Source organism: Dendrobium catenatum, unplaced genomic scaffold (assembly GCF_001605985.2).
Source record: "Dendrobium catenatum unplaced genomic scaffold, ASM160598v2 fragScaff_scaffold_1417, whole genome shotgun sequence".
NCBI classification, from domain to species: Eukaryota; Viridiplantae; Streptophyta; class Magnoliopsida; order Asparagales; family Orchidaceae; genus Dendrobium; species Dendrobium catenatum.
The window spans coordinates 841,680-863,979 of record NW_021319879.1 but is presented as its reverse complement, the minus strand read 5'-3'; the positions used below and the strand labels follow the sequence as shown (position 1 = coordinate 863,979).

Genomic DNA, 22,300 nt, shown 5'->3' with positions numbered 1-22,300 from the left:
AAATACTAATCCGCCTCTAAGGCCTACTAAATCAGTTACTGAAGCAAAAAGGCAACTCATGTACTATCATTACTAAAACTGCAAATAAAATAAAGTAGTGGAGAACGTCCCTGGCTAACGGTCCATGTGCTCCACCGGTGCAATGTCCCGCAGAAGGTCTTCTCAAAGATGCTCCGCATCACTAATTGTCACAATTCTATCTTACCTAACAAAAAAAATCACCTTTGATTCCCATAACTTGCATTCAATTCAAGTTCACAATATCCTGATGCTGAGAACAAAGTTCAAATGCATAAGCTTAATATTTTCACAAAACCAAGAGAGAAAAATCGTAGTGTTGTTCCAAAATTTATTTTTCTTTATGGAAAAAAGCTGAAATTTTATTTGTTGAACACACAGAAAGATAAAGATTGCGCAGAAAATTAAGGCTTCGTTTGGGACGGCTTTCTTACTGCTTTTTAAAGCAGTGTTTTAGTTCAATAAATAAAATTTTTATACTGAAAAGCTGCTTTAAGAAACAACATGAAAGCCATCCCAAACGAGCCTTAAGATGCTCAATGGAAGCTCTCAATCTACTAATTCCTCAAGTCTTGATGGATAGCTCATGTTCTATATCTTTCAGCATCAGAACATGAGTTCCCAGTATAATAATCCGCTTACCAATTTCATCCACTGTGCTCAAATCCTTGCAAGTATCTACCAATATCTCAATCTCAGTAGTTTTATGAGCAGCTGTGAACACTCTATCAAATCCAACCAACTGCCTTATTGGTGATCCTTTAATTTTCGCAGCAGATCTCGAAAACAATAATACAGGATGGCTTCCATCCATATCTCCATTGTTCATTACTGCAATCTTTACATTGAACTTTAAGTCCTCACAAGCAATATTCTCTTCAATTTGCAGGTAATCAACTCCATCAACTGTCTCAGGTGTTGGTTCTACCTTCTTTTGAGAGTATTCAAGCAACTGCAACTCGTTTGGTGCTGATATGAACTTGTAGGAGTAAGTAGTGTAGCTCAAGCCAGATGCAAATCCATAAACAACATCCCCGGTGTAAAATCGATGGGTTCGGCCGGGTTAACCAGTTGAAGGATCAGGCCTCATGCGCATATCTGTCATCGGCACGACAGTGAAGGATTCCGGGTACCATGTCATCGTTGAATACCCACCTGCGAACCAACCCATTCCATAATCAAATTAGTAATCTTGTTACGAGAAATAACTTAGGGCATCTCCAACCGAAAATCTCCATTTTCACTTCAAAATGCAGTGAAATGCAAAAATGTCGTGATTCATCTCCAATCGAACTCCATTTTGCGGGCTTCAGCGAAGGTAACCGTCTTTCTCCTCCTTGGCTCGTTCGTTTCTTCGGCAAATCTGGTTGAGACAGAAAAATCGCGTAGGTGAACAGTGCCACGCCAATAATGGCGTCACACTATTCACCCACAATCAAATAGCGGAAGATTTGACGTTTGGCTGGAGCGATCGAACGACGTCATATGCATATTTGATGTTCGGTTGGAGATGCCCTTAGAAACTCAATAAGTGCAGTAAGTAGTACTAACCAGGGTTGAATTCTCCAAACACAGCCTCTGCAAGCACCTGGCCACCTACTTCACCAGGATAACCAATCCAGAAAATGCTGGCAATCCTTGGATCATCTCTTGCAAATGACACATCAATAGGTCCTCCTCCCATGAGCACCAGTATCACTGGCTTCTTGCTTACAGAAGCTACAGCATTAACCAGATCCTTCTGCTTCCCTGGAAGCAACAAGCTCACTCTATCAAGTTCCTCAGTTTCTTCAGTAAGGTTCAGTCCAGCAACCACAACCACAACATCAGCTACTCGTGCAACATGAACAGCTTCTTCAAATTCATCATCAACTAGGCAAGAAGTGTTGGGACATCCTGAAGCATAAGAAGTGCTTGGTACATAATCTCTCAGGCCATGAAGTATGCTTATAGGATTGCAGGGAACTCCACTATAATCACCACCTAATAAGTTAGTCTTGTCTCCTGCAGGCCCAATCAAGGCCAAGGAAGACACTTTGTTCCTTTTAAGAGGCAGGAATCCATTGTCATTCTTCAGAAGCACAAAACCTTGTCTTGCTGCTTCCAAAGCTATCTCTCTGTGTTCTTTGGTGCAAACATCTTTGGGTCCTAGTAACCCATGTCGCCGCCTCTTCAGTGCTCCGTCATAAAGCCCAAGCCTCAGCTGAACCAAGAAGAGATTGGTGAGTGCGCGATCGATGTCCTCCTCTGTCACCTTCCCAAGCTTCACTGCAGACTCGGTGTGCTGCAGCAAGTAGTTGCCACAGTTGATATCCATCCCTTTGTCATGGAAACAGAAACTAATTCAGAAACAAATCCAGGCATTAAAGAAAGTTTCAGTGATGTTCATTTCTCATATATGAATTCATGATTATGAATTCAATTTTAGTGCTTCTTTAGACTACAATGAGTTTCAAATCATCCCATCAATTTTAAATTTTGTTTACTAATATAACGAATTAAGATAATATTCTAACTTACCTCCCATCTAATTTCTTATTTTTATAAAAAATAAAAAACTGATGATGATTTTCAAACAGTTGCACTATTTTGTCCTTGTTATTATAAATTTTTTGGGGACCAAACAGTAACTCTATGTATTCCTACAGTAATTTGGTCAACTATTTCAGCCCAAGTAGGATTACTCCTTTGAAAATAGGTATCATTCATAAAACATAGGGGTTTTTTGGATCATCACTCCTCTGAAAATAGAGAAATTATTACGTGCAAAGTCCGAACGTAGCTCTACGTCCGAACTTCGATTTCATAGTATGAAATCGTGACACGTGGCCTTGTACATAGTATGTACAAGCTTGTACATAATACAAGGTGTACAATCAAGATTTTTTGGAGTAGCTTTTTCATTATTTTATTTTTTAGATCGCTATTATATTTTTATTTAACTATTATTTTAAAGCTATTTTTAAAAAAAATTATTGTGATAAGAAGCTCATTTTTACAACTATATCTATAATGTGTTGTAAATATAAGAAAATTATTACTCTATATAGTTAGAAAAAGAAAAAAAATTATAATACTGATGGAAATTTAAAAAATTATATATTTTTTCTCAAAATAATTTGTAATCACTTTTACAAAAAATGAGCACTATCAAACAATTTGAATTTTCATATTTATAAAAGTGAACTTTAAATTTGAATTTCTATCAAATAATTCTGAAACTTGACACTTAAACCACTTAAAATAACTTCCAAAAAATCACATAAAAAAGAAACTAAACCATCAAACAGAGCAATGCACCAAAATCTCTTACCGGCTTTCAGAACAGCAGCCACTGCATCTTCCGGCGACGCAGCATACTTTTGCTCCTCGTAAATTATAGCCACCGCATCACAGTCAGACGTCACATACCTACCCAAAAAAAAAAAAAAAAAAAATCATTATTGAGACAATCAAACAAACACCTTGTGCGCAACAGGTCAAAAACACACCCTTCGAATCCCCAATCATCTCTAGCCTCATCGATCAAATCCCTGCGCGCGCAAGCCGGCACTCCATTAACCTGATTATACGAACACATCAAGCAACTGGCTTTCCCTTCCTGAACGCAGCTCTTGAACGGCGGCTGAAACGTATCCTTCATATCCTGCTCTGTAACTTCGGCATCAAAAGTATACCTCTTAAAGCCCTTCCATTTCTCCAAATCGTAAGCTGTGTAATGCTTACAGCAAGCAGAAAGAAAGAGAGAATCGCTTCGAGATTGGAATGCAGAGACATAATCACTGGCGTAGAGGGAACTGACGAGCGGATCCTCTCCAGGCGTTTCTTGCCCGCGCCCCCATCTCGGGTCCCGGAAGATGTTGATGTTGGGTGCCCAAAAGGTCAGTCCTTTTAAGTTTTAGCCAAACCAATCAAACCAGTTTTTAATACGGAGAATTTACATACATGCTATACAATTTGTTTGTATATAGAGGCAATCACTAGAGAAATTATTACATGAGGAGTTTGGACGGCATTTAGACTGTACATAATCTGTGTAGTATACTCAGATTATGTACTAGACTGTGTACATGCGACGTGACTTATTTTGATTGGAGTCCGGACGTAAGCTACGTCCGAACTCCACAAGTAATAATCTCTCCAATCACGAACGCATTGTTTAAGAAAAAAAAATCCTTAAATTTGACTTGTTTATAGATGTATTTGTATATCTAATATTGAAATCTTTAAAATCAAATTTATACTATATAAGTTAATATTAATAATATTGTAATGTGATTTATAAGATATTTGAGTGTCATAAAAATGAATATATAAATTTAAGGGTTATATATATTATTATATAAAAATGTTGCGATATGTAGGGGGAATCAAAATGAGCTGACGAGTTAAGTTTGGGTCCATTTTGAACTCGACCCATTAGCAACCCAAATAATTTGAATTAGACACCATAACTCGTTTTGGTTAATTTTTTTTTATAACTTATCAACCACATTGCTTAGATAAATTGATCAAAAGATAAGAAGATTAAATTAACTAATAAAATAATTTAAGAAACAAAATTAAACAAGTCATTTTCAGGTCAAAATCATGTTCTCATGTCAATTCTAACCCAACTAGTTCAATAAATGGTTCAAAATTCAGGACCCAAAACACATGTTTTTTTTGGGTAAAGTCTTTGTTGGATTGGAAGGTAGGGACCAATTTTTGGACAAATTATTCTGTGAGGACATAGGATGGAGAAAATCGTCCAAATTTGCTGCACTTTTACTATTCTTTTGTTGCGCTTTTGCAAAAGAGCAGTAAAATGACAACAAATATTTAATATTTATTAAATAACTAAATATATGTTGCGCTTTTGAAAAAGGTCAGCAAAAGAGTAGTAAAAATGCATTTATAATTAAATATTTGATGCCCTTTTGCAAAAGCATAGCAAGTCCGAACGGTTCTTTCCGTCCGGTGTTCGCACAGAATAATTTCTCCAACTTTTTACACCTCTAATAATATTTATCATTTTTAATAATAATATAGTGATGCAGGCTAAGCAAGTTGTGCAAATTTTCTTTTATATTCACAAATAATAATTGGAATACATTTGTCTTTTGTTGATAGATTATTAAGTTCAACCTAGTCTAGAAAAAACTTTTGACCAAAGAAAATCAGAAGAAAAAAAATATATATTTTATGGAAAAAAAAATACCCGCACAGAATAATTTCTCTTCATAGACCTATGATTAGATAAGATTTTATATTAATATTGCTATTAAACATATATTTTAAAGATTTTTTTTTTTGTATGTCAAAATCAAAGTTGTATTATAGAAATATAAATGTAATTTTTAAAAAATATTATATCCAAAATTTAAATATTATATCAAAATTAATAAATTATGTGCATTCATAATAAACTTATTATCTCTTATATAAATAATTGATAATAAAAATAAATACTAGCATCTAAGTATAATATAGCAAAAAAATATTTTAAATATTACTATTAATTAAATTATGAATAAATAGTTCTAAGTTATCCATTAGTCTTATATATATTTTAATAAATTTAGCCGTACAAAGAGAACAGTGAAGACTATAAAATATAATAAAAAAGTGTAATTAAATTAAATGACACTTCATATATATATATAATTATTATATTATATATATTATTTAAATATTTATATATAATTATAGAATATATATATATATATAATTTATATTATTTACATATCTAATATGTAAATTTTAAATTTATATATTTAACATTCAATTTTTAATTCCACAAAAAAATATCAATAATATTAACTTTTAAGTGAAATAACCTTCCATTAATAGCCTTAATTGATTAGAAACATAAATATTTTATAAAAAATACAAATGTAAATATTACATTGAAAAATACACAAAATGGCTGTAATTTAGATATCGTAAATTTTCCTGATATTTTTCCTTTGAATGTTTAAATTTCATATTTAATAAAAAAATCAACAACCGGTGGAGGGCAGGACTTAAGTATTTTTATTATTATTAAATTTTACATACAATAACATTTCATATCATCAAATTAATATTTAACATCCAATTTTAATATTATTACATACCTCCTTTATATATTTTAATATCAACATTATACGACTCATATATTCATTTTATCATTAATATTATATGAATAAGATATAAAATAGTAAAATTTTAAATATTAAAATATGTAAATAGAATGAATATAATGTTTCAGGAATTACCGTTATTATATTTCATAAAACTATATATTCAATATTTATTGAACTAAACGGCTAAAGTTTGTACTGTAGCTCAAGACCTGCTTGACCGGAATTGGCATAGCGCGGCCCTCGACGCAACGGCGCGGGCGATAGCTCGCCACATGTACGTCCAGTGAAGCAGCGGAGAGGATGACTTGCGGGAAGACGGTGGAAGCCCGAATCGTTCCGTTGAATCGAACGCCCGGGCCATTGTTGTTAATCCCATGGAGAGATTCCGACCACCATTGGTAAGGAGGGAGGCCGAGGCGAGGTACGCCGGAGGCGGTGTTGACGAGCTGCTGGACTTTTTCCGGGAGGGTGAGGTGAGAGATTAGGGATTTGGCGCGATGGGGGAGGGATAAGGAGGTGTTGCAGAAGGGGAAGGAGTTGAAGTGAGGGGGCATGCAGGGGTATGCAGGGTGATTGCGGGTGGCGGAGGAGGAAAGGTCGCCGGCGGCGAGGAGGAGGAGGACGACGAGGACGAGGAGGGGCATTTTTGGAAGATGTGATTGGAATGTGGATTTTGATGATTTGAAAAAAAGTGGTTTATTTATAAGAGGTGGAAAGGCTTTATCATCATTTTTAATTAATTTAATAATTAATATTAAAATTTAAAATTTATATTTATTATTTGTAAGTGTTATTTGACAATTTAAATTTATTTTTTTTATAAATATTTTGAAAAAAATAAAAATAAATATAAGCTTTGGATTGATCATTTAATAGCACTAAGAAAGCCGTATCAAATGAAGATTAAATCTTAAAATTATAAGAATTATATTGAGATAATTATTCAATTAAAATTTAAATGGTATTAATCTCAAAATAAATATATCTTCAAAATAAAAATTTTCCAATAAATAAAATATGTTATTTAAAACTTTATTCATTAGATTTTAAAATTAACATGAATTTTTATCCACATTTGAACGAGGTAATCTAATAAATATATTATTTTTTAAAAATATGTTATCTAATCTACATCAATTATAAAACAGCCTTAAAATTATTTTAAATTCTCATATTTTTAAAAATATCACTACAATTATTTTTCTAATATAATAATGTAATTTAATTAATTTAGTTAGAAGTGTTAAAAATACCATTTAAAATAATGAAAAAAGGCATATGGATGCAATACCAATTTTCTTAAAATGATAGCTAATCATTTGCATTTTTTTTTAATTTTATCATTTGCATGTGAATTAGTATTGATATGTCATCAAAAAATTATCTTGATCGGGCACGAACCTCGAGGCAAAAATATAGTTGGAAATTTCAAAAATTAAATTAAACCTGGGATAATTTGAACTCCAATTTCAGCAACTTATAGTCGAACTAAGCGTCTCAGAAATACGAACCCAACGACACTGAATTTGACTCAATCCGAGCTCAAACGAGTCCAAATCAAGGACCTGAAGCGCTATTAGAAAGTTTGAACCACAATTTGGGTTACCAAACGGTTTCCAAACATAACGTGCTTATATAAGAATCGAGCGGCTCGATGAGACGAATCCAACGAGCCCAAAATTGCTGAATTTTAACATCATTAAGACCTTCAAATGTCTGACGAGCGGTCCACGATCAAGGGAGAGGGATTCAATATCGGCTGTCCATTCAAACCACTCCCAATTCGTCCTTGATCTTCCTCTTATTTACTGGCTATGCCACTCTCAAAAAACTATAAATAACCCCTCATTTCTCTTGAAAGGGGGCTCGAAGCAAGACCCAAAGCAAGTAGAAGATAAGAGGATGATAGGATGAAAGAAACTCCTTGATCACCGCTGCTGAAGTTCTACCCAAGTGATGCCGGAATTCTGCCCGACTTCCATGAGACACCAGAATTTTGCCCGACTTTCCAAGTGACGCTGGAATTCCACCCGACCTCCAAGTGATGCTGGAATTCCGCCCGACCTCCAAGTGACGCCACAATTATGCCCGACCTCCAAGAGGCGCTGGGGTTTCACCCGAACTCCAAGTGATGCCGGAGTTCTACCCAAATACCATCTAACGCTGGAGTTCTCCTCGGCCGCCAACTGATGTCGAAGTTCTACTCGATGCCGGACCTCCGCTCATCGCCAAGATTTCAACCCGACGTCAGACTTCTACATATCGTCGGACTTTCATCGGATAACTATCAAATGTGGGATTTCTATCCATAACTGGACTTCTACTACTTGACGTCGTCCTTCTGATCTCCGTCTTTAGACTACAGTCCTTCTGACTTACGTCGCCCACCAATTACAGTCCTTCCGACCTCCGTCATCCGTTGACTACAATCCTTCCGACCTCTGTTGTCTGTCGACTACGGTCCTTTCGACTTACGTCGCCCACCGACTACAGTCCTTCCGACCTCTGTCTCTCGCCTACTACGACCCTTCTGGCTTACGTCGCCCACCGACTACAGTCCTTCTGACCTTTGTCGCCCGCCGACTGCTGTCCTTCTAACTTACGTCGCCCATTGACTACAGTTCGTCCAACCAAATGAACACGTCAACAGTAGCTCTTTGTATTCCCACCATGTAATGTATTGCATATGATGTACATAGAGCCAATGCCTTCCCCCCAAGGAAGGGCCTGTAAATCAACTACAAATACTAGTGGGTTTATTCAAATTGGGTTAGACCCCATGGTTTTTCCCCCTTTTCAACGGTTTTCCATGTAAAAATATTGATGTCTCATATGAATGCTACACCCTCTCTTTTATCTGATTGCGTGTCGGATTTTCGTACAACGCTAAGATGTTAAACTTTATATTTCTCTACCGCCTCGAATACTCCAGGACGCAACAAGTCTAATTAATTAATTGTTTTCTCAATTACAAAAACGATTTCTATATAAACATTTTCTTATCCTTGTTCCGAAATACTTAATTTTTTTGGACTTATTTGATAATTAGTATTTAAAACGTAAAATTATATATATATATATATATTAGGGGTGAAAGTGAGTCGAGCCAGCTCGAACTTGACTCGTTAATGAGCTCATGAGTCGAGTTTATTGAGTTACAAGTTCTAGCTCAAATCTATACTCGAACTCGAGCATAACCTAGCTAGACTCATAAGCTCATTTAAATGCTCAATTAACTTAAAATATATTAAAATATAATTTAAATTAATATTATATATTATATTTTAACTTTTTCAAACTAATTCTATATTTTAAAACTAAATTCTAAAAAAAAAACTGAAATTTTAATTTAAAACTAAAAAATTTTTATTTTAAATTTAACGCCAAAAAGAATTTTTGTTATTTCACTACTTTCAACTTTCATACTGCTTTTCAAAATAATTTTAATAGTACATAAATTTTTATTTTAAAAAAATTATGTACTAAAAGTTTGCTTTAAAATACAGTAAAAAAATTATCTCAAACAAAACCTAAGTTTTAAACTTCACAGCTAAATATCTTTAAATGTAATATTTACATGTATTTAAATGCTAAATTAAATATTAAGATTTATACATCCAATATATAAATGCATAAGAATTTTTAAAATATATTATACATTTACAAAAACTCCTTTCATTCTCACATTAAAATTAATTTGTTAATCATTTTGATAAATTACAGAGAAGATTCTCTCTGTTATATTCTTATCAATAATTAAAGATATTATAAAAAATAATTACATTTATATATATCACACAACCAAAACACTAATCATACATAAATCAAACAAGCATATATGACACCATATAAAACAAAATTCATTAAATAATATTTTAATGCAATGAAAATATTTATTGATATCTTCAAGAGAATTTATAATATTTAAATCTTATAATAATATATTGCAAAGCTTTTATTATTTAAATCCCCCCCCCCCCCCCCCCCCCCTCAAAATTTTTTATTTTTTATTATATGATTCGTTAGATAATTTGTCCCTAAATCTATGTTTTAGCCTTTATTAAAAGGGTTTTAAGGCAATTGCCCTCCCCCCTAAAATTTTAAAATATTATGGTCTTTAAGCAATTGCCCCATGTATAATTAAACACATTATGTAAAGGTGTTATTGTCAGGTCGAACCCCTTAGACCCCCGATATATCTGTCAATAATTACTTATAAGTTTGCCCCCCCTGAAAATTATAGCTGGTTCCGCCCCTGATTGTGTACTAGTATAGAAACTAGAAAACAATTATATAAGATGCATAAATTTATAAACTAAGCTATCTCATTATATTTTTACGAAAATAATATGTCAAGATATTATGATACAATATAAATCAAAATGAGCACAAAAGTATTTAAGGATTTTCAAAGAGTAAGAATTTAGCTTCATTTTACTTAAGAAGTTGAAGGAGATGTTGAATAATACTACTTAACATTTGTAAAACATGAAATTTAATGCTAAAGTGAAATCTAACATGGAGAATTAAGCCAGCTTACTTTGATATTATTATTCACAAAATTTCCATTTCTGAAATGAAAAACTCAATACCAAGTTTGCTGAAAGAAAGCTTATTTTATGGTTCATGTTGATGATCATGGAACTAATGTTCTGAATATTTTTTCCTTTAATTATGCAGTATGGCCTGTTTGGAAAAGCTTAAAACCATAATAGACAATATAACTAAGTGGGGCATTTCTCTCCATGTTTGTCTTTTTGTTATGAAATTGGTTAAAGAATGTGCTCCCAACTGTGCATTTTCATCATACAACTAAGGTCTTGTTTGGGACGTGGCACATTTTGGTTAATATTCGGACAGCGTTCGACGTCAGCACATAGTAATTAATCCTCTCTCTCTCTCGCTCTCTTCCACGACAATTGGCTTGCGCTGGAACATAGAATATAAGATAGTTAAATGTAGCTAACTGAGGTCTATCTTACCATCCAAAAAAAAAACATAAATAAAATTAAGGAAAAGTAGATGAGGCCTACAGAATGGACTTTATACACTTACAGATAGAAATTTCTGAAACAAAATGTTAACTGATTGCAACACAAAACAGTAGAATCCCTCCTGTAGACAATTAAGATGAATACAGCAGCAATAAATTGCTGAAGTTTGCTATGATAAAAGCCACGTAATAAGAGAAATGAAAGCATAGCAAAATTTTAACTGGTTCAAGAATTAGTACCTTGTATTAAACGGAATATTATTAGGTCCAAACACCGGACCTATATCCAATTAAAATTTATCACGAGGACTGCGCTTTGAATGCACTTTTTGACTGCGCTTTTAACGCGCTTGACTTAAAATTCCACGGGCACGTATGCATTCCAGATGTCAAATATTTTATTGGACACCGGACGTATCTCATCCGGACCTAATAATTTTCCGTATTAAACAGATCCACCCCATGCACATTGATGAGAATGGAAGCTCTCATTCTTAAGCAGTTTCACAACATTCCTTGCAAGTCTTGTGGCTCCAGGACCAGGAATTAGGGCATCAGGGCTTCCCCAAACGCCACATGGATCAGTATTACCTCTACCCAAGCACCAGCCTCCTGGAACTATCCTCCTGCGACCGCGATTTAGAACATTTTTATCAATTTGGTTGAGAATAGGATCATCTCTATAAAAATTTGAACCAAAGGCAGCACCACTAAGTGTCAAATTATTCAAAATGTCCGATATTGGAAGATTTTGATCTTGTTTTGGAGCTGAGTCTGATCTTAAATAATGGAGGTGATCATTGACGATGGTTCTATTGAATTCTGGGGAGTTGCAGAGAACAGTTTGGAGGTAGTTATTGTGAGATGATGGAGTGTTGGCATAGTACATGAGAAGGGCTCTTGGTAAGTTGTCGGTACCCAAGATGATGTGCTCTATGAATTTCCGACTAAGAATCACAGAAGAAGAACCTGCAGGGAAATCGGCTTAATTTCATAAAATTTTCTTCATAATTGCAGAAGATTAGAAAGCTCGAATGAAATTACAAATTAATAAACAAATAAAAAGGGAAACAGCAACTAAACTTGATTAAGGGATGATGGAGCAATTGAAGAATAATATAAGTACAAGGACAAACTATATCAAGTTCAATTTACATATTCTCTATATAATTATACTATATAACTAATTTTGAAAAGCTAAACTTTATCATCGCTTATAAATTAGGAGGCAATTGGTCCAACACAAGCATATGGAAGATATATAAAAAGTCTAACAAGAAATATCACAGAAGAAAATACATGAAATCTCACTAGATAAGAAAACTCTATCAATGACTTAGTAGTTCAACTCACCGTTCTCTATTCAAAGGGCTTTTATTACATTACATAAATCAATTCTTTATGAAATTCTTAGACCTAACCCCTCTCTCTCCTCTTCTTGCTCTTTGGGCTTGATCCATTTATTTAATAAAGTCTTGAAATTTTTTCATGGATAACTTTTAGTTCATTTGTTGAGGAAATCTTGAGGGTATAACAGATGGTAAATATCAGAGAAAAGAAACAACGTATTCCCAATGTTTTCAAAAACTACTAAACTATGTACTCAAATCAGTTGGAAGCTATAAAGTGCATATACCATTGTTAGACAAGGTAGCAATTGGTGAGAAAATCTATGCAGTTCATACACTTTTAGAGAGATTCCTTGTGCTATTAGACCCAACGTTGGCACAAAGTTATAATACTGGATCATGGGAGACAAACCATTTAGGGCTTATTTGGTTGCTTGAAATTAGAAATCATTTAAAAAAAAAAACATTAAGGTTTGCTTTAAATCATATTTTAAACTTTCTTAAACATGTCTTTTATTTGAAAGCAACCAAATGAGACCTTAACATATTTTCATTCCTTTTTGCAAACAAATCATTTATCATAATAAACATTTTTTAACACACCATATAGGCACAATTTTAGCAGGTAATTGGATAAGATAAATCAATCAAACATGGTTAAGCCTCGAATCCATCGTTCTTTCTCTCAAATTTCTACTTTATTTATTTGATGTAATTTTTTTGCTTAGGACTCTTTGGTTCATAACATCGTAGATACAAAGTAAATCAAGGCCCTTCAAATTGTAGCTAAATTACTAGAGGAAATCATTAGTTTCATGAGTCCTAGAAGGCTTATTAAGTCTTTTGATAATACGGGAACCAGTAGAAATCCCAAAGAGGTATTTGAGGAGTAGGTTTGGTTAAGGGCCAAACAATCATAATTTGGTTTGACTTCTTATTTGTGCTCTTTTATTTCAATTTTACTTGTGCATATTATCTTGTGTAGACTGAATAATCAAAATCTGAAAATTCCTTAGGTTGATTTCAACAAGCTAATTCATCTTCTTGTGTTGGGAACATGTGCCTAAACTCCATAGGAAATAGCATTAGTAGTGGTCTTCTGACAGGTAAATGCAGCAACGTACATGTATCAAAATAGCTAAAAATACCAAGTTTGATGTGACACATATGCATGGAAACAAGAACTGTTTGGGGATTTTAATATAAGATGATTAAAACTTTACTAGTTATAGAATTAATACTTACCCAAGTTAGGCTTTCAGAATTATCAAGTCGAAATTATGTAAGGCATGCGGTTACAACTAGATTAACGGGATGCTATCAATTTAACAACATAAAAATAGAGAGAGTAATGTTATGGCAAGAAAATAATCCACGGCTAACAAATAGTACTCTTCACCTAGAGTCTCTCACTCACGCTCTTGTTGGTGGGGCTTTAATGGAGGAAGATTGAGAGCAAACCGAGTAATGCCACTATGAGACAAATGATGCCCAAAGTCTAGTCCGTTGGAGAAGTAGCCGGCGACGGGGAATCCACAGGATGAATAGTGAGCATCCAACGTCCGGGAAGAATGTGCTTGAGGCGACTAGGAAGGTAGGAGATTTGGGAGAGAGTTCACAGTCGTTAAATTCTTAGATCTGATTTGAGGGAGAGGGAGAGGATCCGGAGTCCGGTGGTGAACTTGAAGACGTCCTGCATGTGGACAGCCGTGTGGGATCTTCTGGGCAACCAACGAGAGCCTTCCGGATGGCGAATCAGCACTAGAAAACTGCTGAAATCTTGGAACAACAGCTGTGATTCTTCAGGACAGTAAACATGGGGTTTCTGGAGAGCAGGGCTGCAGCTCAACTTACCGAAATCTCCTGGACAGCAAACAGAACTTCAGGACAGCAGTTTTGCATGCCCAGAAAATTCTGGACAGCAATTTGTATGTCCCGAAAATCATGGACAACACCTGGAAGAGGGAAGGGGCTGCTTGAGCTAGGAGGGGCTTGGTGTGAGGATTAGAAATCTGAAATTAGATTTCAAGTTAAGTGGAATTTGAGGGAAAAATCTGAGGTTTTAATTTCAGATTTTATTAAAAGGAATGGGCCAATTTGAAATTCAAATTAACCAAATTAAGGGAGTAATGAGGCCAACGGTTACTAGAGGGATTTAGGGGGGGATTAAATGTTGCTTAGGTGGCAAAGTGGAGAGAGAAAGAAAGGAGGAGGGGGCCGGCCATTTCGGGGAGGAGAGAGAGGGGTTTGGAATTAAACATGTGGGGACCACAAGGGGTTAATTAATTCTATTCAAATATGAATTTTAATTTCATAATTGATTGAATTTGAAATAACTCCCAAATTAGAATTACAATGAGAGGGAAAGTAGTTTGAATTTCAAATCGGTGGTAACTCCTTTAAATGTCTTTCCTAAATAGACAAAGCCTAATTAAGAAAGCAAATTAAGAAAGGAGAATTTAAAATTTGAAAAGGAAGAGGGCCAAGAGGGTGCCGGCGGCAAGGAGGGTGGCCACGGGTGGGGCTTGGACCCGGCGGCTGTCGGCAGGGAGCTGGGAGGGCCGCCGGTGGCTAGACCGGCCAAGGGAGGCCGGCGGTGGAGCGGGTGGGGTGGGAAATTTTGGGGAGAAGGGGAGTTTTTGGCTAAGTAGGGGAAGAAGGGATTGGTGTAGGGAAAAGAAATTTATCAAACTACAAATCTTGAAAACCACTTCCACAAGAACTCACAAAGAGATCCACAAAACTATCTTCTCAAGAACTCACAAAGAGATCTTGGGAAATCTTACGAACTCACAAAGAGATCTCACGGAAAGAAATTTCATTCATCAATAATCATCCCCTAGTACAATGCATGAGGCCTCCTATAAATAGGCCAAAATGAAACAAAAACTAAAAGATATAAATGCCCTCGGGGTTACAATATCAAATGACCACCCATAAGAGTAAAACAGTAAAAACTGAAAAATAAAATAAACTACTACATAAAATGACTCAAAATATAAACTCCTGATTGAGGCCGTTGATCTCCGGCGTCTCCGATGGTACACGTGTCGAAATTGTTGACGATGTCCTCATCAAAGTTCCTTATGTTCTTTCACTTCTCGTCATATTTTACAGGTAACTAGGCTTCCCAAGATTTTTACAGTACATCTTGGCCGAATGCAAGCAACAACCCACAATCATTTTATCTTAAAAACAAATACTTCTACTTTGGTTCACTAAAATCTAACGACTGTTATTATATATTATGTTATTATAACCCAAGCTAACCAAAATCAAGATGCTGACTAACTTGAATATCATCTAAATAGTAGCCATCTAGGTGACTAATGCAAGAAAAACCTAGAATTGCAACAAATTATGTACCTATAGATCTTTATGCTGACGAGGGAAAAAAATCTTAGTTATTTATTCTATTGGTATATCTACTGTTTAAGATATTATCTCCATTACACTAGTCTAATAAACTAATTCCCTCTTTCCCTTTATTCCCCCTTCCCCTCCTCAACTCAGCTAGAACGATTAAGAGTTTGGTCTACGTGAAGGAATAATTGATCAGCTAAATTTATGGACTAGAGCTTTTCATATGTTTATCCAATTCTTCTCCCTTGTGAAGGTCTCATCTAAATCATCTTTCCTCTCACTCGATAATAGGTTGAGAAATGGAGTAGAACATTGCATACTTTTATCCAATTCTTTTACCTTGATGAGGTCTCATTTCTCTCAATCATCTTCTCTCTCTAATTTGTGGTTCCCTGCTTTCTCTAATGCAATACAAGACACATCAAAATTATTCCAAATTTTTTTATATTTTTGAGTAAATTTGAGGGAGAAATCCCTAATAAACTAGAAAGAGAATGTACAAGCATGCCAGGCTGGCAATGGAAAATAAATAAAAGAAATTACAATAATTGATATTATTATAACAAACGGGTGATAACATTAATCTAGTTAAAAATAGAATTGATAATTTGGAAGCTGATAAGGATCATGCGTGTGAACCTACGATATGCTCAAATCACAATGATGAACCAACAATAACAACAACAATAATAACAACAAACTTTTATCCCACTACGTGGGGTCAGCTACATGAAACATTTTTCTCCATTGTGTCCTGTTAAGAGTCAAATTCTCATTTAAATCTAATAAAGAAAGGTCATTTCAAATATTTTCTAACCAAGTCTTTCTAGTTCTACATCTACCCTTCTTAACATAGGTTAAATCAAATACATCTACTCTCCTAACCGGGTCAACACTATCAGCAAGGGCATCATCAAAATTTTATCCTACTACGTGGGATCAGCTACATGAATCATTTTTAGCTAGCGTGTCTTATTAAGAGTCAAATTCTTATTTAATATAATAAAAAAAGTCATTTCTAATACTTTCTAATTAATAATTTTTAGAACTATGACTACCTTTATTAATATAGGCAGGATATAATATATCTACTCTCATGATCGGGTAGTTGGAACGCCGACATTTTATGTGATCAAATCATCTTAGGCGACACTCAAAGCCGCTCATCCACCCGAACATCCTCATCGATCTCTACAACAGTTTGCAACACTTAACTTAATAATATGCTTCTCTTTTAATGGTCAATATTTTGCGCCATAAAGCATTGCAGGTCTAACCACCATCTTATAGAATTTTTTCTTAAGTTTGAGTGATACTTTTCTGTCACACAACAAGCCAAATGCATTCCTCCACTTCATCCATCCAACTTGAATTCTACCCTAAACCCTAAAGTTTGTAAGTCGTTTGTATGGAAAAATAACTAGCAGTACCGAGCTTGTACATAACGGTACCGAGCATGTACATAGCGGTATCGAGCATTTTTTTTTTCTTTAATTTTAAGAGGTGGACGCCTCTAAACTATGGTTGCTAGTGAAACACTTCAAGTAGCAATTAATAAGAATCATACAAGTTAAGTTGTAAATTCTTGTAAAAAATATTCTTAAGTATAATGAAATTTAAAAACAATTTGGCGCACTATTTTGCGCCGTGCGCCATGGCTCACATGTGGCGCAAATAGCGCGCGTTATTTTAAACACATGCGCCTCGCCATGAACATGGCGCCGTAGGTGTGCCACACCGCGCCGTGTCATGGCGTGCGCTATTTTGTGCCATTGACAACTATGATTACTACTAAAATTTAACTCAATGTATTCGGTTTTAGATATATTAAAACGAAAACCTTTAGGCTCTAAAGTTGACCTCCATAATTCGAGTTTACCTTCAACTCCCTCTTTAGTCTTATCAAAAAAAAGAATATCATCAGCAAAAAGCATACACCAAGGTACATCCGCTTGCAAATGTCTAGTGAGAACATCCATGATACATCAAAAAAATAAGGGATTAAGGCTGATCCTTGATGTAATCCAACTAATACTTGGTCAAGCCACCTTGTATTTGAACACAAGCAAAAGCTCCTGCACACATATCTCTAATGACTTGAATATAAGCATTATTAAACCCTTTCTTTTCTAGAACTCTCCATAGCACTTCTCTTTGAACTTTATCATATGCTTTCTCTGAATCAATAAATATCATAGGTAGATCATCCTAAGTCTCTCTAAACTTCTCCATCAACAGTCTCAATAAATAAATAGCTTCCACAATAGACCTACCTGGCATGAATCCAAATTGATTTTGCGAAACATTAGTATCATGTCGTAACTTATGTTTCATAACTCACTCCCAAAGTTTTAAAATATGACAAATCAACTTAATTCCTCTATAATTCGCACAATCTTGTGAGTTGTGAATCACCTTTATTCTTAAAAATACGAATCAATACACTCATTCTCCACTCATGTGACATCTCTTTAGTCTTCAAAATAATAAAAAAAAGTTTACTAAGTTAAGAAATTCTTTCATCTCCTAAGCATTTCCATATCTCTATTGGAATATCATCAAGTTCACTAATTTTTTCACACTTCATTTTCTTTAAAGCATATCTAACTTCAGTTTTATTAATAAGCTGTTTAAAATAAAATTCTCTTTTTTTTTTTATTTAGAGTGCTAAAGTCACTCAAGTCAATCGCATTCTCACAATCTTCATTGAAAAGCTTAGCAAAATATCTCATCCACCTTTGTTGAATATACTCTTCTAAAAAAACATTTTTTGATATCCATCCTTAATGCACTTCAATTGAACAAAATCCTTACTAATCATATCTCTTTATTTGGCTAACTTATGCATATATATTTCTTCTCTTTAGAATCTAATCTATATATAAATCATTAAAAGTTAAAATCTTTGCATCGTAGATTGCTTTCTTAGAAACCTTACGAGGTTCCTTAAATCTTTAATAATTTTCAGAGTTTTTATATCTAAACTAATTATTATAACAAAGCTTCTTAAACATTTTGATTCCACCACCAACTATTTTTATTATTAGGAGATTTTACTTTTGAAACTCTAAGCACATCCTTTGTAACATTCTTAATATTACTAGCTGCTTTATCCCACATGCACAGAAAAAATCTTAAGATCTCAAATTTTACTATCAAAATTATTTTTGTTAGTATTTTTTAAAAAGCCTCCATTTAATCTTAAAATAATGTTTTATTAAATTTTTCATATTCTGCCCCCTTCATCTTAAAATCCAAAACTAATAAGCGAAGTTGGATACATAAACTTTCACTCATAATAACTTTATAATCTTTGCAATCTAAACGATTCATTTTTCATACAAGAAAAAAATCAATTTGAGTTTTACTATATCCATTATTATAAATGATGAGATAATTATATCTTTTCTTAAATAAAATATTAGCAATTATAAAATCATGAGCTAGAGTAAAATCTAATATAGCTTTACCATCTTTATAAGTCACTCCAAATACATAGCCACCATGAATGCTTTTAAAATCCTTTAAATCTCCTCCAATAAAAATTATTTCTTCAAGAGATATCTTTTAAATTAATTCTTCTAAGTCATTCCAAAATTTTAATTTTAAACACATATCCGAACCTATTTGAGGAGCATAAACATTTATAATATTAATAATCTTAACATCAATAATAATATTCAAAGTAATAATTTTGTCTCATATTCTATCAATTTTTATAGCATTATCCTTCAAACTCTTATTCATAATCACACAAACACCATTTATAGTAAAATCTAATATAGTTCTACCATACTACTAAACTTTAAATCCTAAGCTGTCAATCTCTTTAGCCTTCTCTCCAACCTATTTAATTTTCTGAATGCATAAAATATTTCTCTTCCTATGAATCATAATATAAGTTAATTTTATTAATTTGCATGTAAAAAAACCTACATTTCAAGATTCAATCTGAATTCTAGTTTCATGGACTAGCTTCTTTGCCCACATCCGTCCATGATGTGGGAACTCTTGTCTATTTAACACTGTACCCGGGCGTCGATGCAGCAGCCCTTGCACACTTCTCACTGTATTCAGGCCATACAGCACGCCGCTTCCAGGGAAAGCCCTAGCATTAACACAATATATTAAATCAATGCACTTAAATGTTAATTTTGATAGGAACACAAAAATCACCTGAAAGTCAATTAAATCTCAAACAACAATGCTCATGAAAATCTTAGATATCAAAATTTTGATATACATATCGATATAATATAAAAAGTTAAAGTTGCAATGTCTACCTGTGATGGTAAAATTGATCCTTAGGCTTTTACTAGCTAGTAGCAAGATATGAATAATTTATTTGAATGACAAAAAATGTCTAAAGAACAAGTGCAAATTACAAAAAATGAAATTAATTGGCTAAATTAAGATTTAGTAGAAAAGTACGGGGAAGCAAAGAGAGATTAGGAAGAATACATACAACTTGGGTTAAAATAACATAGCTTTTAAAAGAAAAATGTTGGCCTTTGTCACATCATGATAGATTACTTAGATGAATTAAATTCATTAAAACAAAGCACTAGAACTATGACTAAATAAATTAACAAATTTAAAGAACTCTTATTATGTTCTATTGATCTCCTTCTGTGATAGGTTGAAAATCAGCCATGGTATACTAGAGTTCTAAACACTTCAGCCTTAGAAATTTTGCTTACCTAAGTTGATTAGTTGCAACCTACCCTACCTCTAGTTAATCTACACTTAGATTTACTATTTTCAAATGAACAAATTTGCAATTGCCTGAATTTCTTTTCTTTTGTGCTAGGCTCCTACAGTTAAATTTCCTGTCACATAAAATCAATACAACTAAAATCAACTTTAAGGTTCTTTTATCAATAAAAATATGATAGGAGACACTTGAAGATCTCAAGAATTTCCTAGCAATTTTTTAAAAACGGCGAGAATTCTCCACAAAAATCCACACAAAACCAGGAAAACAGTAGGTAATTTGTATTATTTGATTAAATAGAAACGAAAAATACTAAGATACAATTGATCCTCTATTCGAGAGGAGGATCTATCTCTCCCAAATCTCTAGACGCCGCTAGAGCCAAAAAATCAAAGAGATCTCAAATTTCAGCCAAATTCAAGTGCCCTAATCCTAGGAAAACAAACTATTTAATGAACAATTCAGAAGAAAATCTCTAAACAATCCTTACATTCAAATTTCCCTCCGAACTCCCTAAAAAATCTTTCCTAAACAGCTTTTCTGGAATCGGCGGCTTGTTCGAAGCGTGCAGGAGAGGCAGGCTTCCGCCTCTATTCCGCCTGGGTCGGTCCCATGTGGATTGGCTAGAGTAGTCTAACAATACTCCCCTTCCAAAGGCCTAGCTTGTCCGCAAGGTGAAAAGACGACACCCTCCATTCCCTCTTCACCACAAACGGTAAGAATCTGAAGAGTTCGACCCTTACATTTGAGCCTCGATGTATACCTCTCATCACATATGAAACATAGCCCCTTCGCCCCTTTCTCCTGTAATTCAGTTTATGTACTCTTATTGAAATTGTCCTCAGGTCTTACTCCTATAGTCTTCTCCTGAAAAGTATCAGGTGTCGACTCCTTTGGTGTCATAAAGGTAGTGGTCCTCCTGTTCGGACCTCCTGAGCTGTTGCCTCATGTCTCTCTCTCTCCAAGTGCCGCTGATCATCCACCAATTGAGCTATTTCCATAGCCTCTCCCAAGTCATGAGGCCTCATTACTCTAACAGCTGCCCGGATCTCTGGTATCACTCCGTTCATAAAATTTCTCTCTAGCACTGTCTAGGAAGGCGGTCCAATTGGGTAACAAGGTACTCGAATCTCTCCCGGTACTCTATCACTGAACAATCTTGTGTCAAGGCGAATAACTGCTCGTAGAAGTCTCCTCCCTTGCTAGTTCAGAAACGTTCTACCAAACAATTCTTGAACTCTCTCTAACTCCCTATGGGTTGTCGCCCGTCCCTCCACTTGTACCAAAACAAAGCATTTACTTTCAAACATAGGCCCACTGTCGTCAATCTCTCCTCCTCCATTAACCCATTGACAGTGAAATATCTTTCTACCTTGTAGATCCACCCGTGCGCATCCCACCCCCCTTAAAGATTGGCATCTTCAATTTTTCACCCTCAGATTGCCTCTGTTCCCTATGTTCCCTCCATAATTTCCCATTTCCCAAGGAGGTGGCTTCCCCTAAGTATCCCAATTATTCCTTCTACACTCATACCCAAACCTTTCACCAAATTCCCACAGTCTCCTTTCAAATTCAGCACCCCTTTGTTCATGCTCCACCTCACCTATGATGCACCGACACGGCACTTAGAGAGGGTATGCAGTGTCGGACACGTGTCGGACACGAACACGCGTCGGACACGGCATTGGAGTGTCGCAATTAAAAAAATTAAAATTAAAATCGGACACGCGTGTATGACACGCGTGTCCGGTTATTA

The 22,300-nt window shown here is 34.6% G+C and overlaps 2 protein-coding genes across 2 annotated transcripts in view; both read right to left on the bottom strand.

Annotated features, from left to right (window-relative positions):
- Nucleotides 1–321: 321 nt before the first annotated feature.
- On the bottom strand, nucleotides 322–6,769 carry LOC110111606 (probable beta-D-xylosidase 6). Its single transcript, XM_028699979.1, is given in 5 exon segments — nucleotides 322–1,173; nucleotides 1,570–2,337; nucleotides 3,332–3,429; nucleotides 3,510–3,916; nucleotides 6,335–6,769. Coding segments are annotated over 5 exon segments (2,298 nt in total). The 3' UTR covers nucleotides 322–583.
- A 4,375-nt stretch (nucleotides 6,770–11,144) lies between these two features.
- The window catches only part of LOC110111601 (beta-glucuronosyltransferase GlcAT14A), a 24,546-nt gene continuing 13,390 nt past the window's right edge, over nucleotides 11,145–22,300 (bottom strand). Inside the window, exon 4 of the mRNA XM_020843540.2 lies at nucleotides 11,145–12,087. Within this exon, the coding sequence (XP_020699199.1) occupies nucleotides 11,564–12,087 (524 nt within the window). The 3' untranslated portion in view covers nucleotides 11,145–11,563. The remainder of the gene's footprint in view (nucleotides 12,088–22,300) is intronic.